This window comes from Bactrocera dorsalis, chromosome 1 (assembly GCF_023373825.1).
Source record: "Bactrocera dorsalis isolate Fly_Bdor chromosome 1, ASM2337382v1, whole genome shotgun sequence".
NCBI classification, from domain to species: Eukaryota; Metazoa; Arthropoda; class Insecta; order Diptera; family Tephritidae; genus Bactrocera; species Bactrocera dorsalis.
Window position 1 is genome coordinate 8,205,917 of NC_064303.1, and position 21,686 is coordinate 8,227,602.

At 37.2% G+C, this 21,686-nt stretch overlaps 1 protein-coding gene across 3 annotated transcripts in view; it reads left to right on the forward strand.

The window, feature by feature from the left end:
• The window catches only part of LOC105221829 (gamma-aminobutyric acid type B receptor subunit 1), a 394,872-nt gene that overhangs the window by 370,910 nt on the left and 2,276 nt on the right, over positions 1 to 21,686 (forward strand). The window contains exons 10-16 of one of the 3 annotated variants that reach the window (XM_049457025.1): positions 7,621 to 7,744; positions 8,219 to 8,335; positions 13,372 to 13,579; positions 13,673 to 13,929; positions 14,103 to 14,240; positions 19,474 to 19,780; positions 20,427 to 20,453. In XM_049457025.1, coding sequence (XP_049312982.1) covers positions 7,621 to 7,744; positions 8,219 to 8,335; positions 13,372 to 13,579; positions 13,673 to 13,929; positions 14,103 to 14,240; positions 19,474 to 19,780; positions 20,427 to 20,453 — 1,178 coding nt within the window. Of the gene's footprint in view, positions 1 to 7,620; positions 7,745 to 8,218; positions 8,336 to 13,371; positions 13,580 to 13,672; positions 13,930 to 14,102; positions 14,241 to 19,473; positions 20,184 to 20,426; positions 20,454 to 21,686 lie in introns of all 3 variants that reach the window. The other 2 variants (XR_007422804.1, XM_049457029.1) reach the window with 2 other exon arrangements.

Genomic DNA, 21,686 nt, shown 5'->3' on the forward strand with positions numbered 1-21,686 from the left:
GCATACGAAATGAAAACAATCACATGTCACTCATACGCCATGTCACACCCAGCTCAATACACAGTGCACTCCACTAAGCGCAAATGTACACACATACGCAGCGACGTGCCGTTGCTTACTACAGCGAACCGCACGAGATGCTTTTGTTAAACATTAGCTCTTCTAATACAATGACTTGACACGTATTCTTGCTCCATTTCAAAACAGAGCCAATATGACACTCCGCTACACTCAACCAGGCATTGTAAAGCTTTTGTGCTAATTTCTTTTTTTTTGCCTTTTGCTGTTGTTTTGTGTGCGTGAGTGTGTGTGTACGTGTGAGAGCTCATGCATATTTTCCTTGCAATTTAATTTCGTAATCAATCATTTTGTTTGTGGTGTTAAAACTGTCATAGCCTTTATCAATGTGGCAGACAAGCATATATGCATGCATATACACATACACATATCCTGCACATATATACAAACATACATACAGTAAACAAATGCATGTGCGCTTGTTAGTCTGCTTGACAGTTACAGAGGTGGACAAAAGGGGCAATATGTTTGCATTTATTGTAAAGCTGTTTGTCTGTACAGACATACATTTACATATGCATACATATGTATGCATATACATATATACAAATATATATACCTCGTTTATCGAATTTCCATACTCATCCTCATCCACTTTCTTTAAAGGCAGCTCTACTTCCAGTGCTCGCACACACATTTACAAAAATGCTATATGTCTTCGCATATGTGTTTGTAATCCTTCCGCTATGTGTAAGTGTGTTTGTGCTTAACGTCATTTCATAGCCTTGTTTGTGTTTGTGCAGACATTGTGTGCGTTTGTCAACGGCATTACCTTTAATTGAACGGACGTTGTTGACAGCAATGACGCTGGTGAATAATGAAAATGTCAGGAAATTTGTGAGTGAGGCGAGCGAAAACAACAATAAAGCAATATCTTCATAATCCATAATGCGTGAAGGTAGCGAGGAAGCGCGGAAATATGGACTTTAATAATTTTCATTTAACTTTTTGGTATTAAAGTAATTAAAAAGACAATAAAAGGCAAGTTAATTATGAAAAAATGGTGATGTGAAGAGGATTGACTTGAGGGTGAGTTGCATTATATTTCACAGAGGTGCTGTTACTACACAAGCTGGGCTTTAAATAGACACTATGAGCTAAAAATATACTTTTTAACAACACTGCATGATACTGATATAACAGAGATATTGTTCTCTTTTCTGAGAAAAAAAACTGTTCAGTCTAAAAAAAGCTAAAAAAAATGTGTTAAAAAAGATTTTTCCAGTCCTCGCAACATAAGCACTTTTTAGGATGGCCTTCAGCTCCTTTAGCAAGTATCTCTTTGATTTTTGAGCGACTTTGGCGTGGTATTTTGGCTTTCTTCCGATGATTGCTGCCCAAGCAGCATTTCCTTCATGTATTTAATGTTTTCATCAGTTTAAGAGATCGTAGGTTGTCCAGGACGAGGCATGTCTTCAACGATCTCCAGACCGTCTTTGAAGACTTTGTACCACTCGTGGGCTTGTATTTTTGATAAAACTGCATCATCGTAAGCCTTTTCCAACATTTTCAACTATGAATTTAATAACGATTTCCGTGCACTTGTTGATCACAATTTAAATTCTCGTACTTTCGATTGATTTTATAATATATACCAATCAATAAGAGAATCCCAAAGAAATTCCGAGAACACCTTTTTCTACAAGTAATATGTCGTGCAGTTAAAAATAGCTACAGGGTTTGTCCAAAAATTCAGAAATTAATAGGACTGAGTCGATTTCAAAAAATTTATTGAACCAATCGTTACAATTCTTTAAACACTTTCAAAAAAAGGCTGCTTCTACGTCGATGTACCGCTGCCAGCGCGATTTTCAAGCATTAAAGGCGTCACGGAAGGCATTCTGAAGAATAGCCTTGAAAGTCGAGGTGCATGCTGCATGGATCCCCTTTGATCGGCCTTTTCAGGCAATGAAACAAAAAACAGTACGGGAGGCCACATAGAAGCTGTCGGGCGGCTGCAGAAGCGTTGGGATGCCATGCTTGGTTTGGTAGCTGTTCACAAGAAAGGCGGTGTGAGCCGGGGCGTTATCGTGGTGAAACTTCCAATCGGCTGCGATGTATTGTCGGACCCGATTGACCCTTCGTTTGAGTCTCTTGAAGACTTCAACGTAAAACTTGGCGTTGACCTTAAATATACATATCTGCTATAGAATTCATTTTATTATTGGTAGATTAACTTTTCACTTCTAAATTCGTTAAGCGGACTGCTGTAGCAGATGGATTTCTAGATACAGGCTTACCGCTTGGAGACTTTTCCATTTTGATGCTTCTTAAAAGCGCCACGGTCATGTTCTATGCAAGATCTTTGAAGCCGTCCGCGTATTCAATGAATATCGCAGAAGATGGAACCACAAACTGCTTGAGCTGTAGGACGGCATGTGGTGCTTTGGTTCGTATAGAAAGTGCTCTAGCGAAAAGCATCCAATAAAAAGACCAAGAGGATAGCGACCTATCTGCATTTGGGACGACTGGCGTGACCTAGCAAAGGATAGAGGCAATGTCCAAAATTTTGTGTTCTCGACCCAAACCGAGCCACCGTTGTAGTGTCAAAGAAGAAGGAGAATACATTTTATATGTACATTGCCATTTTGAGGTTTAGCCGTTGAGCCTAAGACAAAATTATCTACGACGTCAAAGTTATGACTGTCAACAGTGCGGTGACTGTTTGTTTCATGACGGTACATATTAGTCCTCGTTCACTATCAGAACCAGGGTTGCGCGTTGGGTTTGGAACCCGCCACGTAAAAAACCCTCCAATGAAAAGAACAAAAAGTTATAGCCCTCGTAGTATTATTATCTGTTTGCGCTTTTAACCGCTGTTCGACGTTTTTTCTGTTATTACAATTTTTACTATTAATACTGCGCCACCACTTTTCTACTCAACCATCATTTGTCCACTCCAATGAGTGACCTACTTTAGTTAGCTAATCAAAATGAAGCGCCAACACACACTTTCCGAAGTTACAAAAAATCACCTAAGGACAAGACAAGCACAATTAAATGATAACATAATCTGCTAAATGCCTTTGAAGTCACTCGCCGACTTACACAAAGCGCGCCACTCAACTCTTCCCACAACAAACTGAACTCCTCTCCAAACAGCCTTCTCTGCTGCCCCAACGATTGTCGAACTTTTTAGAAGCTCACAAAATCAATTGAAGTTAATTAGACAATTAAACAATTTTCACTAAGCCAAACGATTGATAGCTATCAACAAGTTAGGAAATTTACTTAACATACTACTCATTAAAGAGAACCAAACAATGGAGCTGAAGGGTGGGCAACAGTGGGTGAGGGAAGCGCTCAATATAGGCTAGTAAGTGAAAAACAAGCTGCACTGAGCTGAGCGTGAGCGCCGCAAATGACGATAAGCCAGTTGACGACGAGAAAGGTGGTAATGTGTATATGTATGTGTAACCTTAGTTAATGTATGTGTGCGGCTGTGTCAATGTATATGTGTTTATAGTAAAATTTCAATACCTTTTTCCATTAAATGTCAATGTAAACAAAGACTAGCGCGCTAAGCCAAAGAAAGTAGATAAACAAAAGCGCTGGCGCGACAACAAAAACAAGCGGCAAGCTGACAAGACGCGCCCAGCGCACCAAAAGGCTGACAGCATGAATTACACGAGTATATATGTGTGTGTGCGTTTGGCTTTCATATCCTGCACAGAACTTCAAAGTGCGCTGAAAGCAGGCAACAAAAGCGCGAAGAGAATTGATAGGGAAGAAAGCATTCATATTACAATTGCAAAGGATATTTCAAGCAGCAGCAGCAACAACAAAAACAATAGCAGTAGCAACAACAACAAAAACAATAGCAGCAAGCAACAACCATGGGATTGAGGCCAACACGGCTGACAATAGTCGAAGCGCACTAGGCGAATGACAGGAGTGCCCAAGTGGCGGCAGCAGCTGTCGGATTAAATGGCATCAATTGATTGACACACAGAGATAAGCCAATTGCCAGTGCGGCGCTGTCTGTCAACGTAGGTACGACGAAAAACGATAACCAGAGCAACGACGATGACGACGACGACGACGACGGGGACTAAAGTTGTTGAGCGACCACTAACGATGTTTGGTAAGCGGATGGAGGTGTGCAGTTGGCGTGACGACGGCAGGACTTAAGTGCAAAAGCATATATGTATTTGTGTGTGTGGGTGTAAATATTGGATAACGGCATTGCGTAGTGTCTGTAACAAAGTAAAGAGTGTGGGCAGCCGAAGTAAGGCCGCTGCTGTGACAAAAGTCACAAGGGCTTTGCTTGTGAAAATAAAGCGATTTTATTATGACAGCAGCCGCACACAATGCGCAACAGGATGTTGCCGGCCAAAAGAGAACCATAGAAGATTATTTTACTTTTATACTTCCGTCGCCGCAGTGCGCTGCCTTTATATTCTACTGATATTCTAGCAAGACTGCGCCAAGTAAATTAGCATAACAAAAGGCGGCAGATAATACGAAGTAAAAGTATTCAATGCTGAGAAAGTGCAAAGAAGCTGACAAGTATGGTATATCGTCACCTAAAATGCAAAACAACGTATCATAAAAAAAACTGAAAACCATTGTCTGATATAATAACCAATATATAACCATTTTATAACGAAAATTTGAATGTTTCAATGTGAGTGTGTGGTAACCAATTTTTAACCATTTTGTAACCAAAACAACGTATCTTCAAAAAAAACTGAAAATCATTGTCAGATGTGATAACAAATTTTATAAATAAAAATTCCATTTTGTTTCAATATTTGTTTATGATAACCAATATTAAACAATTTTATAACCAATTTCGATTCAGTATAGTGTACGATAACTATTTTATAACCAAAAATAATAACCAAAAAATCGTTGTCAGATATAATAACCAATATATAACCATTTAATAACGAATATGATAACCGATATGTAACTATTTTATAACGTATTGCTAACCAATATATAACTGTTTCTAACCAAAACAACGTGTCATCAAAAAAAATTTTAATTCATTGTCAGATATGATAACCAATTTTATAACCAAAACTTCCATTTTGTTTCAATATGTGTGTATGATAACCAATATGTAACCATTTTATAACCAATTTTGTTTAAATATTAATGTACGATAACCATTTTATAACCAAAATAACGTATCTTCAAAAAAACTGAAAATCGTTGTCAGATATAATAACCAATATATAACCGTTTCATAACCAAAACAACGTATTATCAAAAAAAAAAATAAAATTGAATTGTCGGATATAATAACCGAAATTTAGCCTTTTATAACCATAATGCAATTTTTGTCCCAATATTAGTGTTTTTTTAACTTTTGGAAAGTGATGTTACGTTATTTTGCATTTAATGTAACGATATATGTACATATATCCACTCGTATGTTAGTGGGTGTAAGACAGTATTGTGGTCAGAAAGCATTGTCTTTCCGTTGACTGCATGAGTGAATAAGCGCCGCGCAGGCATTGCATTAAAGGATGAAAGCAAAGATGAAAAGGAAATGCGCGAAATGCGAGAATAGAGTATCAGGATGGAAGTGCAAAAGTACCAAAAAAAAATAAAAAAAATCGAAAAAATAAAAAAAATTTGAAAAAACTTACTAGCAAAATTAGAAAACTACACTTACTTTGGCTTAGCTACTCAGACTTACTTAGCTGCCGAGACTTTCTTATAAACTTAACAGGGCCACTTCAGGTATCAAAAGAACTTATTTTTTATACAGGAAGGCAATATTCATTTTAACCAGCTACTTATTCTTAGCACAGATAGCTTTTTAATATAAGTTTGTATGATATGTCCTTCCAAGAATAATGGACAAAAGAGTGGTAATGGCTTTCACTGAAGTATAAATGTGGAAGAGCATAAATTTCTGATGATACGTGCACTTGAATTTTAGAGAAAATTTTACAGAATATATGAGTCATGAGCTCCCAAAAGTGCATGTAACGAAGCAAGAAAATCTATAATGAAATATAAATTATTGACCAAAGGGTCACAGGGAACAAAAACAAAATATCGCTCAGCTTCCAGCAAGCAATCTAGGGAATATCTAAAAATCCTAATCAACAAAAAATTTTACAAATTTTATAAAACAAGAAAAATACCCTTCACAGATGCAATATTATAGTATAAAAGGGTGTAAAAAGAATTTTAGCCTAATTTTGATTGACTACTTTGTAAGGCTACTATATGCTATAATGGTCCGATCTGAACCGTATGCTCGGAGATTGTACTTATCTTTTGCACAATAATCTATGCCAAAATTCGTAAAAATATATTGTCAACTAAAAAATGTTTCCGTACAAGAACTTCATTTCGCTCGGTCAGTTCATATGACAGCAATATATTAGAATGCTCCGATCTGAATGAAATGTGCGGAAATTTTAGCATTATCTTAGCTAATACGAGTAATCCAAGCGAAATTTTATGAAAGTAAACTGACAAAGAAAAAAGTTCTTCATAGAAGTATTTGATTTCGTTCGTTGAGTTTGCAGGGCAGCTATATGCTATAGTTGACCGATCTGAAAAATATTGTCAGAGATCATAGCATTTCATTCATGAACGCGCTGTTCCAAATTTCGTGGCGAAAAATTTTCAAATAAAAAAGTTTTACATACAGGAGATTTCTTTTTATTATAGTTAAACTGCTACTCGTGAATATATTTCTTAAAATAATTTCATAAGCATATTTTCAAAAATCTGTGTTCATCCAAAATCGAATCAATTATAATTTGACTCCCTTTCTTTTACAAATCTCATTTACATTACATGAAAAACCCTATCACAAACGTTTAATAATGCAAATTAAGTACACCATGTGGTATAAGTAATTATTTTTCGCTTGTATTGATTGAATCGTCATTTAATTGCAATTTCGCTTACAGACAATTAAGTTCACCTGTGTGCTTAAAAGCAGATAATCTTCTCACTCCCTATCAACTTATAACCCGCTCTTCTCTGCTCTCTTCCGCCAATTAAACATTTACTTCTAAGCTTTTTTATCCGCTTACAAAAGAGTGGCGCTGCGTTAATCTGATTATTAAGCAGCATAGTGTTTCTTTTTGTTTTTGTTTGTGCTCAAAATTATTTCCTTATTCTTCGCTGCAAATAATTATGTGCGATTGAGCAGTTTTTCTAATTTGTATTGATTATTATTTCTATGAAATAATGGTTACTTTGGAAGACTAAGCAATATATTGGGTAGTCGAAAAAGTCTTTTCGTATTTTGTCAATAGATAAATTAACTCTTATCATCAATAGTGATTACTAATTATATCAGACCTAATCAAAAGTATTAACAAAAGCTATGTTATCATTTTATTACTACAAAATTAGGCCTTAGTCTGTTTTCTAGTGTTAAACTCGATCTAAGCCACGGCAATCCCAAACTAGTTGAGAAATTTACAAACAAATTTTAAGAGAATTATTTGCAAATAGCTTTATCAAAGCAAAAATTACTTTTTTAATGATTAAAAACTATTTTTTATATTCTTTTAATGAATTAGTAAAAAGTTGTTGTTTTCTGTTTCTATATCTTTACAGAGTCATACAATCATCACATCCTGTATGTAATACCATAATGCTCTTTGGAGTCATCATATGTCTGGCATCAGTCATACTCTTGGGTATGGATGGGCGATTTGTCAGTCCACAAGAGTATCCAAAAGTAAGTGTTGAAAAGTTTGAAATATACATATTTATGGTAGAACTTAAATATATAGGATTTCTTGAAGTTACTAGTAAACTCTTAAGATAAAAGCCCTTCGATCCATGTTTCCAAATAGAGATCATATCGCTTCGCTAGCACCCAGCAGTATATTGGACTTTATCAATATGCTGGGGATAGGTGAGTCTTTATGATTTTTGAGAGGACACAATAGACCTAAGGTCACGGTGCATTCCTCATTTATTTAATTTAAGCTATCCAGAGCTTTTACTGGCGACCAATTACTTAATGATCAGGGTAGTTAAAATTTCAATCGTTATTTTCTGGAGAATATCGTAAAAAAAATTTTAGAAAAAAAATTAAATTTTAAAAATAAAAAAGCTTCGTTCCGCACGTATTATATTATTTCAACATTTCTGTATATTTTCTCTCTCTCTCTCACTCTCTATCTCTCTCTCTTGTGCTTCTTTGCAGATATGTCAAGCGCGCGCTTGGCTTCTAACCACCGGTTTTACATTAGCCTATGGTGCTATGTTCAGCAAAGTCTGGCGTGTGCATCGTTTTACAACAAAAGCAAAAACTGATCCAAAAGTAAGTAATGCAGCAAGTAAACGAAATGATTTAGTTAAAAATTTTTAAAATGCAATCGGGTATTATTTTTAATATCAAAAAGTAGTTAAAAATGTTTTCTCTGAATTTCCAAGTAAAAAGGCTCAAATATTTTTTTTACTAATTTTTCTATACAAAAATATATTACAAAATTAAATATATTTATTTTATTCCTAAATTTATAGCAAAATGAACATGAAATTAGCAAATTCCTGCTCACTTGCTTCACATATGTATAAAAATATTTATTTACATATACATATGTACATTCGAGAGCAAATTTATTTAAATACAATAACACCGCATAAGTCACACGCATGTCACTCGATTAAATCGCATTAATACAACTCCAGTCTGGCCAATATAAACGCTTTATTCCATATTAATTAATTCACGCAGTTGTGGCCAAGTGCTTAACCAACCAATCAATTCAATATAGCGAAACGCAATGCAGCAATAACAAGCAAAATACATTGCCCAATAATCTCACATATAATTCACCTATAAAGCGTAGATCACTCATTTAATTTCGAGCGCTTAAATAGTTTAAATTGATTTCAAATGAAAGCACTTAACGCCGAGAGCGGCACACATGGTAGAAAATATTATCAGAACTATTGCATGAACTGTACATTACAGCGAATACCGAAATAGTTTTTTGAAGGGGTAACCGATTTTTTCTAACGATATTACCCATTACCACTTCAGAAAAACTTCGACACTTGCTAACTTCCTTTCGATAAATCACACGTCCTTGTCTCTCCAAGTAGCAGTTCATTTGTCGAAACCATCGGAAAACTAAGAGATGTAGCTGCCATACAAACTGATCGATCAAAATCAAGTCCTTGCATAGAAAACTAGTTATTATACAAGATATCATCAGTCACAGTGCATTCCCCAGCTTTATCATGCCGTACATTTACTTTCGGAATGATCGTAATACAGTGGGGTCGTGCTTATATTTTAAGATTTTGACTCCACTCAGCCAACACCCAAAAGTGAACATAGGCGTGACCGTGTCTCTATTCATGTTTGCGAAAAGCAGATCCAGCCCTTTCAGCTCTACTGCTCCTGTGTGATTTCTACGAGTATCACCATTAAGTACCTCTTGGCTACCTTACAGAATATTTCTGCCGCCCTGGGGGTTACTTCGCCCGTTTGGCTGACCCTATTTTCGCTCTGGGTGGACAGGTGCCTTTTGGCCGCGATTACTTTCTCGATCTGGTTCGGAAACTTCGAATACTTAGATAAGAATTGCAGTTGCGAAGCTTAGTAAGCTCGGCTTTCCTCAATTTTTCTCTTAGCCCAAGCCAACATTTGCCCTTCTTATTTCGTCCGAATGGACTTGCAGCTAAGTCTGTCATGAACTTTAATCGCCGCTTTGTATATAGCTTTCGTCTTCAATCTAGTTTACCGGGTTTTGCCCTGTACCTGGTTTTCATTGCGAATCCAGTACCTTTGGCATTCCCAGAGAGCGTAGCAGAGCTTTGCAATCATAAAGCTACCATACAAACGATGTACGATCAAAACAAAAATAGTTTTAATAGCTAGTAGGTTTCTAGCTTTAAGATTGGATCGCTTACAGATCGCTACCGTGTTGACTCTAAAATGTGAGTCTTTCATAGAACCATCTGTGCTTCCAGAAAATAAAAAAGATTTTCATTTTAGTTTAGAAAAATTTCAAAATCTCCCTCTTTTCACCACACCTTTATGCTTTTTTATAAGAAAAACATCACCCGTTTTGGTTGGAATAAAACCTGATAACCTCACAAAAGCTGGTCAAGTACTTTTCTACGGTGGTCTCCATAAAGCACTTTTTTAGTAAAACAAATTTGGATAAGCAGACATCGAAATCCATTGGATAGATTTATGAATATATTTTCAAGGCTCATAGTCCCTAATCTTTTTGCATATCGTCACCCAAAATGCAAATTGAGAAAACTCACTTTTTATGAGTTTAAAGTCGAAAGAAACGATATTATGGAGACGACACATTTTCAAACAAAATTTGAGTTTTGGTTATAAATTGGTTATAAAATGGTTATATATTGCCTATATATAGGTTATATGTTGGTTATATATTGGTTATATATCGGTTATAATAGTAACGGAAGCCTAAAATTTTATGTATGCGTATATATAAAATGATGTAGTGAATCGTAAGGAATAAGAAACTCAATTTCGATTTTTTTGATGACACGTTGTTTGGCATTTTAGGTGACGATATATTTTTAATAATCCTACAAAATCAAACCGTTTCAACAAAATTCCATTAATAGGTTTCTATCGAACTTTTTTTTGAGGCTTGCTCCTCCTAAATTTTGTTCGAGTTTTATTTTTGCAAAGCATTAGTGTGGCATTACGCTTCGTAAATATGTGTCCAACAGATGACGCTGGTAAAAGTTCTAATTTATTGCAATTTTCTACAACATTTTCGAAAAATTAATGAAAATAACTGATGCATATCTCTTAAAGTCATATAATATCGATTTAAAGTGGACACGATTGCAAGATATCATCACTTTTTCGATCAAAGTTCGAAATATATTACAAACTGATTTGACTAAAAATTATTTCTAAGCTTGTCAGACAACATGAAATATGCCAGCTTTTTCGCAATTATCATAATTTCATTGTTTGTCAAAATTATTTGGCTTTCAACGGCACACGCGAGATTTCAAATTCAGCTGACGCCAATTTCATTGTCATTGCAACAAAGCAGCTGCCATTGAAATGAGATCGCTAATGAGCACTTTCAATTGAATTCAGCAGCCAACAGAGCTGAAGCAACATAGACGCAGGCAATCAATGCGAATACAAATGAAGAATTGCGTCAAATTCATTTCAAACAAATTGTTATACAATTGAGCAATAACGGCACTACTAAATATACATACTATTATATATGTATGATGTATGAGTGTGCTGAAACAAAGCAACTGCGATGATAGGCTCAATTGAGTCCATAGAATACCGCAATGGCAGGCAGCATAATATACTCGCAGGCAAACCGCAATTAGAGGTCATAAATATGCACAGGGGCCACCGGTAAAAGCCACACACACGCACACACATACACTATGCTGCATTAATGCCGCACTAATGCTTAGCCGTGGCACTTAAGCACACACATATAATCATTTAGTATTCCCTAATGCGCATTATGATTGTTAGCAAACCAGGGAGCTACGTATAAGTGTGCTTCACACATACATACTATATACATATACACATATATACATGTATAGTTAAACCCACACAGCTATACATGTGTATGTATGTGTACTGCACCTGCAGTGTGTGGCACATGACTGATGCTTGACTGCCTGCCAGTTGGTTAAACATTATGCGTAGTCAAACAGACAATCAGCCTTGCATTAGTATGTGTAACATGCGTGTGAACTACAATTACATAGCACTGCATTACATTACCTGGTTATAGCTGGTTGGAAATTCGAACGAGCGAGTAGTGTTAGGGGCCCCGCAGACAATGCTGCTGATGATGATGACTCTGTAAACTAATTAATCAGCGCGCATTACAAAAGGGGCGTGCGAGCGGCAAGCCAGTCGAGCTAATTACAAACAGGTGCACCGGCAGGCACATATGACATTTCATATGCACACACATTTGGCGCTAGGCATGGGTGTGCTTAACCTTTGGGGGTTGCCAAAGAACAAAAAAACAAAAAAGCAAGGCCGATTGTGCTAAAAGGACTTTGAAGTTGCCAACCGAGAGAAAAAAAAAAATCAAGGTCAGGTGTTCGAAAAGAGGTTTGAAATCTTTAAAAAAAAAATAAAAAAATTAGTTCAAAGAAAAAAGTGGCAACACCACTTAAATATAATGTTAATATACATTTTAAAATATTGCTTAATACTAAAATAATTTAATTTATACGAAATATTGAAATTATTAAAAAAAACAGATTCATAAAAATCAGTGGCAACGCTAAAAAAAATTTAGCGATATATTAAATTATGACCTCATTTAATTTATTGCAATTTATATCAAAAAACATGTTTAGTTTTAATTTTTTTTTTACATATTTACATATTACTTTGTTTTCACTGTGACGCTACATGGCAACCCTTTTACACAATAATGCAAAAATATTTTTTAGTCACAGCATTACTATATTTTTTATTATGTAAATATAATTTTTTATGCATAATCTCAATACTTTGATTCGTTATTTTTCGAAATAGATGGCAACACCACTAAAATTTTTGTCTTAGCAAATTAAAAAAACAAATATTTTTTTTATTTTCGAACACTTTTCTATTCATTATATTAAAGTATTATTTGGCTCGCTTTAAATATATGGCAACCCTTTACAAAATTTTTAGTTACAATTTACCCTAAACATGTTTTTTAAAAACTCAAAAAATAATATTTTTTTTTAATTATTTACATATTGCTAAATTTGGCTTCACTTTGAAATTAAGTGGCAACCTACTTACAAAAAATTGCAAAAAATCTATTTTTAAATCTCAATTTTTTAACAAAAAAAATAATAATAATAATATTAATTTATTTTTCGATATAGATGGCAACGCTACAAAAATTATTTTTTTATCAAATTAATAAAAATGTCTTCACTTACTTCAAAACACGTTTATATTCATTATGTTACAGTATTTTTTGACTTGTTTCGAATATGTGGCAACTCTTTATAAAAAATTTAGTTACAAAAATGTACGCTAAAACCTAAGAAACATTTCTTTTAATTTTATCAGTAATAATATTGCTTTTATTTTTTATGATTACTAAATTTGTCTTCACTTTGAAGTTATTTGGCAACCTTTTTTACAAAAAGTTGCAAAAAATAAATTTTTAAATCACAACATGATTATTTTTGTTAATGTCAATGAAATGGCTTAGGCTGTAATAATTCTTTTTCATTTCATTTTCGTGTTAGATGGCAACGGCACTAAATGCAAATCATTTCTTAAGCTACTATAAATAAAAATGTTTTTTTTATTTATTTTTTTTATTAATATATGCTCTTTTTTATTTTCAGAAAAAAGTCGAACCATGGAAGCTTTACACCATGGTCTCCGGCCTGTTGTCTGTAGATTTAGTTATACTATTCGCCTGGCAGATTTTTGATCCGTTACAGCGTATACTTGAAACATTCCCACTCGAAGACCCTGTATTAACATCCGATGATATAAAAATTCGTCCAGAACTGGAACATTGTGAAAGTCATCACAATTCAATGTGGTTAGGTGAGTAGAAATATTTGAGTAGCAGAAAACACATATCCTCTCAGCTGACATACTCAAACCCATAATCATATCCAATCCTCCACCTCTTTTCAGGCCTCGTTTACGGCTTCAAGGGCCTAATACTCGTGTTTGGCCTCTTTCTGGCCTACGAAACGCGTTCGATTAAGGTGAAGCAAATCAATGATTCCCGCTATGTAGGCATGAGCATTTACAATGTGGTTGTGCTGTGCTTAATCACAGCGCCTGTGGGCATGGTCATCGCATCGCAACAGGATGCCTCATTTGCATTTGTTGCATTGGCTGTGATATTTTGTTGTTTCCTAAGTATGTTGCTGATATTTGTGCCAAAGGTGAGTGGCGTGTCGCACAAAGCATTTGTGTAGAAAAGTATGATACGGTAGATGGCGCTAGTATCGATGTATCAAAAATCGTATTATTCTACTAAGTTATTATATTATAGTTGATAATAGGAAACTCTAATTACCACTTTTAACCACATTTTACTTAATTATCCTCCGAACAGGTCATTGAAGTGATACGCCATCCAAAGGACAAAGCTGAATCAAAGTACAATCCCGACTCTGGTATATCGAAAGAGGATGAGGAGCGTTATCAGAAATTGGTTACTGAAAACGAGGAACTACAACGACTGATATCACAGGTAAGTGGAAGAAAAAAGTTTAGAAACAGACAGAAGAGATAAAGTTTTCTCATCGTGAAACTCTCGTTGTTTTCGGAAAAGAACTTTTTAACAGCCTATAGCTAAAAATAGTTTTGTATAGGTTGGCCTAAGAAACGTGCTGTTTCGGCGGGGTAGGACCAAAGAGAGAGGGGTGTCAGATGAGTAGGACTAGTGGGTCACGCGAAGAAGTGGACAGTTGCATACGGATACTCATTGCACGTAGGACATATATTAGATTTGTTGGGGTCTATTCTGGATAAGTAGGAGTATAGCCCGCTACTGTACTCAGAACGAAGCTGCGCAAGGGTTACTCTCGTTTCTCGCGACAACTAAAGCTCTTCGTCTGCAACGGGGGGCAGTTTAACTCCAAGTACGCCATTCGCTGAGAGGGAGTCGGTGAAGGTATTGTTGGCATAACAAAAGGCGTCAAATGGGCTTCTGCTTCATTCAGCATGTCCACTAACCTTCTGGTGGACAGCCAAGCGGCAATTAAGGCTATCTGTAAAGTCTATATTAAGTCTCACTGTGTTAGGTTATGGAGGGAGAAAATTACTAGACTCTCAGTGGAAAGTTCGGTAAAAATTATTATGTCAAGCAGCAACACATTTCGTACCACAGAGGTAACGAGGTAGAGGTTACCACAAGCCATCTACCCAAGGCATCCCACCTTGTTTTTTATGTGGCGGGTCACAAACCGAGCGCGCAACGGTAGGGATGGTTCGCCTTCTCCCTTTAGCTCGCCTTCAAACTTATGTTCTTTGACTACGATATTTGGTCCAAGGCCGGAAGTCATAAGCTGCTTTAGCCATATGTAAAATAATCGTTTCTGGCCACTTCCATGTGAATGGCACTCAGAAAACTTTCCTCATTTGCGTGAACTTCTCACATGACTCCATTCTCCTAATATCGCATTCGATGGATCGATGAGCTGTCTAAGATATACGAAGACATTGACAAAGTTCAGGGAATTAAAAGACATGCGGCTACACTGAACGATCATGTCATCCGAAAGAACGAAACAGTCCAGCTCTGGAATTATTCGACGCAGTAGCCACCAGAAAAAGCGGAGGAAGATCTCCACTCCGTTGGAAAAACCAGGTGGAGAAGAACTTGATTATACTTGTTCTAAACTCGTCAATAACCGCGTAAGCGTTATCTACGCTAATAAAGAAGAAGAAGAATTGGGCAGAATCGAAAGCATGCTCGAAGGTTGATGCGACACTAAAATATTGCCTTTACGACTGCCCAGTCTTTTGCTAGTTGAGACGGAATATATTCCACGGCTTCCATTCTTCTAGAGTTCCGTCAGCATATAGTCAGTGGATATGATAGGGTTCCATGGTTGTAAGCTTTTTGTTTCCGATCCACATTTTTTCTCTCTCTCTCTCTCTTTTGCTCTCAATTTCGCTCCTTGTGTGGTACAATACATAACCAAAGAGCGCTAAATCTACTTTCTCGAGGATCTACTCTGAGCTTTCATTGAATTTGTATTTTTTCACAACTCAAAATGATTCAATATTAATTTAATACACTCAAACAAGTTCAATCACGACTGAATGTTCGACAATTAAATCTCTTTCGCACATTAAATGAGTTGAATGCTTCTTCAAAAGTTATTAAATTAAATCATTGCGCCTCAGTGCCGCAGTGCAGGCAAGTGCATTTAATTCAATTGTGCGAAGATGGAAGAGAATTACGAAAAATATTCGACTTCATACGCGAAACTACAAACGAGCAACATTAAGAGATCAATTTTTGGCCGCGCGCACTGAGCGCCAGATGAATGCACGAGTCAATCAATAAATTCTTATCACAGCAGCGGTGATGTACTAATATGTACCGTTACGGTTACGTACGTATGTATATTTTTGTTGGCTGAAGAATTTTCGCTGATTACATTTGGACAACAACAGCGCAGCGCAAAAGAAGGCAAAGTTGCAAAAGAGAAATATGGCAAGAGACGAGTGAAGTGTGGCCGCATTGCTTGCAACGGCAATTCGCATGCAAGTGAGTGTGCGTATATGTGCGGGTGTGGGGGGTAGTGTGTACAACGCATACAATCAATATTTTTAGTGCTCATCAGGGTGCGAATTGACAAATATGGATTACACCATGTCATCATGTCAGACGCAGAACTGCATCGGCGCACACACCCCCACACTCGCCATTGCAAATACATACATACTGACATATGTGCTTACTGCCCACAATAGCGATTGTTGCGCTGTGCAGAAGAGAGGAAGATGAATTGCTCTGCGCGTTCGCGGCAACGCACCATTGATGCTAGCATGGTTGGCAACGCGACAGCAACGTTCGCAATAGCAATTACATGCCACAATGGATAGTTGTGGGATTGGCTTGTAGTCGGAAGCGGGGTGAGACGCGCAGAAGAATGCAGCCTATGAGGAGGAGATATCACCGTGCAACTCGTATGTCCGGTGCAGCAGCTGGCAGTGAGCTGTAGCGTTCCGGAACTCTGGTGGCGTGGGCAAAAGCCGGCTGCAGTAAAGCGCCAACAAAAATGAAAATGTGTGAGTGTGAGTTTGCGCGTGCAACGGGGAAAAGTTGTTACCAATAAAACGGGAGAAATCTCTTGTAAACTTGTAAACTGGCGTAGTTATATATTTGTGTTTATATAAGCTTGTATGCGCTTAGGACCAACAAGTCAAGATTAACTACAGCAGCTCTCAGATTTTCCACATTCACGCACATACATACTATACGAAAGGCGAGTGGTTTGCTGAAGGGGATACATAAGTTCCATATTATATTACGGAACTAAATACGTCCACATACATGCACACTTACACATGTAAAAAAGTATCGGCTTGTGTATTACATATCACTTCTTGCCTTTGGACTCCTCTCCAGAGTGACTTATTTGCACTTCTTGACGGTTGGCTATTTCTCCTTCCTTTCTTGATATTGGACAAACAGCTGGCAATTGAGCTTGACGTTGTTGCTAGTTCTGATGCTGTGCTTGTTGAAAATTAGTGGCAAATGTTATTTCTTTTTCTTCTCCTTCTTCTTTACTGGCGTTGACTCCGCCGAGTTAACAACAGCGCGCCATTCTTTCTTCCTTTCGATATTTGGCGTCAATTCGAGATACCAATAGCAGCCAGGTCCTTTCCACCGGGTCTCTCCAACGAAGTGAAGTTCTTCCTCCTCCTCTGCTTCCACAGGCAGGTACTGAATCGAAAACCTTGAAAGCTGAAGTGTTCTCTTCCATCCGGACAACATCAACTAGCCAGCGTAGCCGTTGTCTCTTGATTTGCTGAACTATGTCAATGTCGCCTTCTCTCGAACAGTGACTTATAGAGTTTGGTTTTAAGTAGCACCTTTTGGCAAGAGTTATTCTGCGTTAGATTTCGAGTCTGACATTGTTGGTGTTAATGGTGGTTCCAAGATAGACGAAATTATCTACGACTTCGAAATTATGACTGTCAACAGTGACGTGGGAGTCCAGTCGCGTCTGCGACGACTGTTGATTTGATGACAAGAGTCTTTATCTTGTCCTAGTTCACAACCAGACCCATACGCATCGCTTCTTTAACCAGTCTGGAGGAAGCAGAACTAACGGCGCGGTTGTTGAGGCCAATGATATCAATATCATCGGCGTACTCCAGCAGCTGTACAGATTTAGAAGATTGTATCTTCTCTATTTAACTTTACAGCTCGAATTATTTTCTCCAGCAGCGGATTGAAGAAGTCAAACGAAAGAGATTCGCCTTATTTGAAACCTCGTTTGGTATCAAACGGCTCGGAGAGGTCCTTCCCGATCCTGATGAGGCTTTTGGAGTTGCTCAAAGTCAGCTTACACAGCCGTATTAGTTTTGCGGGGATACCAAATTCAGACATCACGCCATAAAGGCAGCTCCTTTTCGTGCTGTCGAAAGCAGCTTTGAAATCGACGAAGAGGTGGTGTGTGTCGATTCTCTTTTCACGGGTCTATTTGGCGCATGGTGGTGGTGGCATCTGGTCAGTTGTTGATTTGCCAGGTCTGAAGCAACACTGATAAGGCGCAATCAGTTTGTTGACGGTGGGCTTTAATCTTTCACACAATACGCTCGATAGAACCTTATATGCGATATTGAGGAGACTTATCCCACGGTAGTTGGCGCAGATTGTGGGGTCTCCCTTTTTGTGGATTGGGCAGAGCACACTTAAATTCCAATCGTTGGGCATGCTTTCATCCGACCATATTTTACAAAGAAGCTGATGCATGCTCCTTATCAGTTCTTCGCCGCCGTGTTTGAATAGCTCAACCGGCAATCCATCGGCCCCGCAGCTTTGTTGTCCTTCAGACGGGTTATTGCTATTCGAACTTCTTCATGGCCGGGCAATGAAACGTGTGCTCCATCGTCATCGTTTTTCTTGGCTGTCTACTATATTGGGCCATTAGTCTGCTACGGCGTGCGGACTTTTTACCCAGAAAGTTAAACCAGGGCCCAGTCTTACGCCTACGTAGTTTACTGCTTTTGGTGTTCTTGGAGTATCCGTAGTAGATTGCATACTTATTTCAAGGGGTAATTAAGTGCTATTTATAGTATCAGTGCTTGATGTTTCAAAGATCTGGGCCTAAAATGGTTTCTTGTGCTGCATGTAACGCAATCGCCATCTGTCGTGATCCCTCTTTAATTTGGTTTAGCAGTTTTCTATTACTAAGATAGCACCACACCAGAGCTCTGAGGTAGTCGAATCCCTGACTATTAGAACTATTTTCTATAGCAGCGAGTCGTTTCGGACATCTTTTCCATAAAAGTACTTAATTTTTGTCTGTCAGTTTGTATGGCTGCTATAGAGTAGTCCGATATCGACGGTTCCGTCAAATGAGAAGAAAAGGACGGTGAAAAGTTTCAGGTTGGTATTTGAAAAACTGGACATGGCTAAATCAACTCAGCTCATCACACTGATCATTTGTATATATAGTTTAAAGGGTTTCCAAAGTCTCCTTCTTTTAAAACATTGTCGCGAGGTTTGAGGATTATGGTGTAATGAAAGAAACTACAATAAAATCTCAAAAATTCCTTATGAAGGATTTATATAACATATTAGAGTTGGTTTCCTATTCAGTCCAGTCTGCCTACTTTCGATCATGGGTTTTTATTTTTGCAACATCCACAAAAACTTAAAAACTCAACAAAATATTTAATAATCCCTTAAATTTATTAATATTTCTAATTCTCTTATTTCACCATCCAACCATCCACAGAAGGAGGAGAAGATCCGCATACTCAAGCAACGCCTAGTCGATTGGGAGGCCACGCATAAGGGCGGCGAGCTGAACGGCAGCAACGGCACAAACGGCATTTCCATGGGCGGCATTGCCACACATCATCAGCCCGTGGCGAGCGTCAATTCCTTAAGCGGTGGCATGAGTGCAACGCTAATGGGTGGTGGTGGTGGCGGCGGCAATGCCGGCTCCGGCTCGGGTTCCACCAACAATTCACTCAATCTACAAGCAACGACGTCCTCCTCACAGCACAACACACCTGCCGCCACATTAGCGATAACACAAGGTAATTGCCAACACAAGTCAATCGCACATAGTGCGAGCACTAGCTGTCAATTTGGTAAATATAACAACAACAACAATAATAGCATGAGTAATAAAAATCGCATGTTGCTAAACACATCAATGTCGGAAATGAATTTCATAGCTTTCAATTGCAAAGCTATCAAGCGCGACTCACTGGTTTGGCTGGCCCACGATGTCGATACGACGAACTCGACGCCGTTAAGCAAGCACGATGATGCCATAGGCTTGTGCGCCAGCGGTAATTACACACAGCTGCGACGCGCAACGCGCAAGAGCCCAACCATGGCTTTGGAGTCCTGCGATAATTACCTTTGAGTGTGGGTCGTGCAGGCAGGTCTATTGATATAGCCGTGGGCGGCACAAGTGGGTGTTTGAGAATTTTGGTACGCATACTTTTGGTAGCGTAACGCACAAAAACGCGTATATATGACTAGGTGTGCGCTTTCATTGTTGTAGACTATTGTTGTTGCTGCTTTTAGCTGTGGGCGTGTACATAGGCTGCGCTTTAGCATCACTTAGCGTGCTGGTACAGAAAGTTCTGTGCTAAATATATGAAAATATTTTAGAATTTCTATGGTGTGCTTCTTTTTTTAATAAAAAATGTAATTTCTTTTATTTTTTTCTAGAAATACTTGCAATTTTCTGCGGAATTGGTAAATTTTTTCAAAAAATATTCTAACACTGAAAAAGCACAATGTCCTTGTCAGTTGAATTGCAAGTGCGCTTAGTCCATGTTTTAATGTGTCGCGCTGATTTTGTTGTTGAGGCACTCATAACTGTATTGAAAAATTAAGAAAAAACGAGCTAGAGTAATAGCACTTTCGCACTTTTTCTTCAAATACTTTGCATTTTGTTTGAATATTTCACAAATTTTCTTCATATTTCATTATAAAAGTGGTTTCCAATGAAATTTAAATCACATTTTTTTTTTTAATTTACTTTTGATTTAATTTTCACCAGATGATCACATCATGTCTTTACACCGCTTGAGAGATGGATTTAGCAAAATTATTACCACATGCTAATTTAATTTATGTAAATAACGGATCACATATTCGATTATAAAAAAAACCATCACATCGCACTATATTCTGATTATTTGATCATATGATCACATCACGTAATATCACATCACATGTTTTATTATTACATCGTCTTTATTATTAAACCAAAAATATTCACTCTCAAGGCTTGTTTAATTTTGATCATGTGATTACTTCAGATGACATCACATCAAATATGCGATTTTAAAAATACAAAACAACCATATTCCCAATATTTGACTACGCGAGAACTTAATTAAATTTTAAACATATGATCACATGACCTGATATCACATCACATAATCGATTATTACATCGACTTTCATCACAAATGGTTACATCCCTTGACATTACATTACATAGCCGATTATTGAACACAAAATATTTACATCACATCACATCACATCATGTGTATCAAGGACTTCGTGTAATCACATCACACCATATTTGCGAGGACTTGATTATCACAAGTACGACTGTTACGTCAACTTGATTTTACATTGATTAATTTTATGAACATCAATCGCCATTACATCTCATAGCCACATTATTCTTGCAAGCCACTTCAACATATCACATGCACAGCACTTTATAATATTTATCATATGATATTTTCAATATCGATGATTTGATTTGATTTTAACAATTATGTTTACAGACGTTGTGGTTTTCAATAGAACTTCAGTAAATAATAGAATTACGCCATATATGTGAGAATTTTACATAATCATATATGCATATGATCATATTTCATGACATCACATCGCTTATCGAAATATATTTTTATTAAAAACAAATCACATACCACCTTATTTTCGATGCCATCATTCGCATTATTTTGTT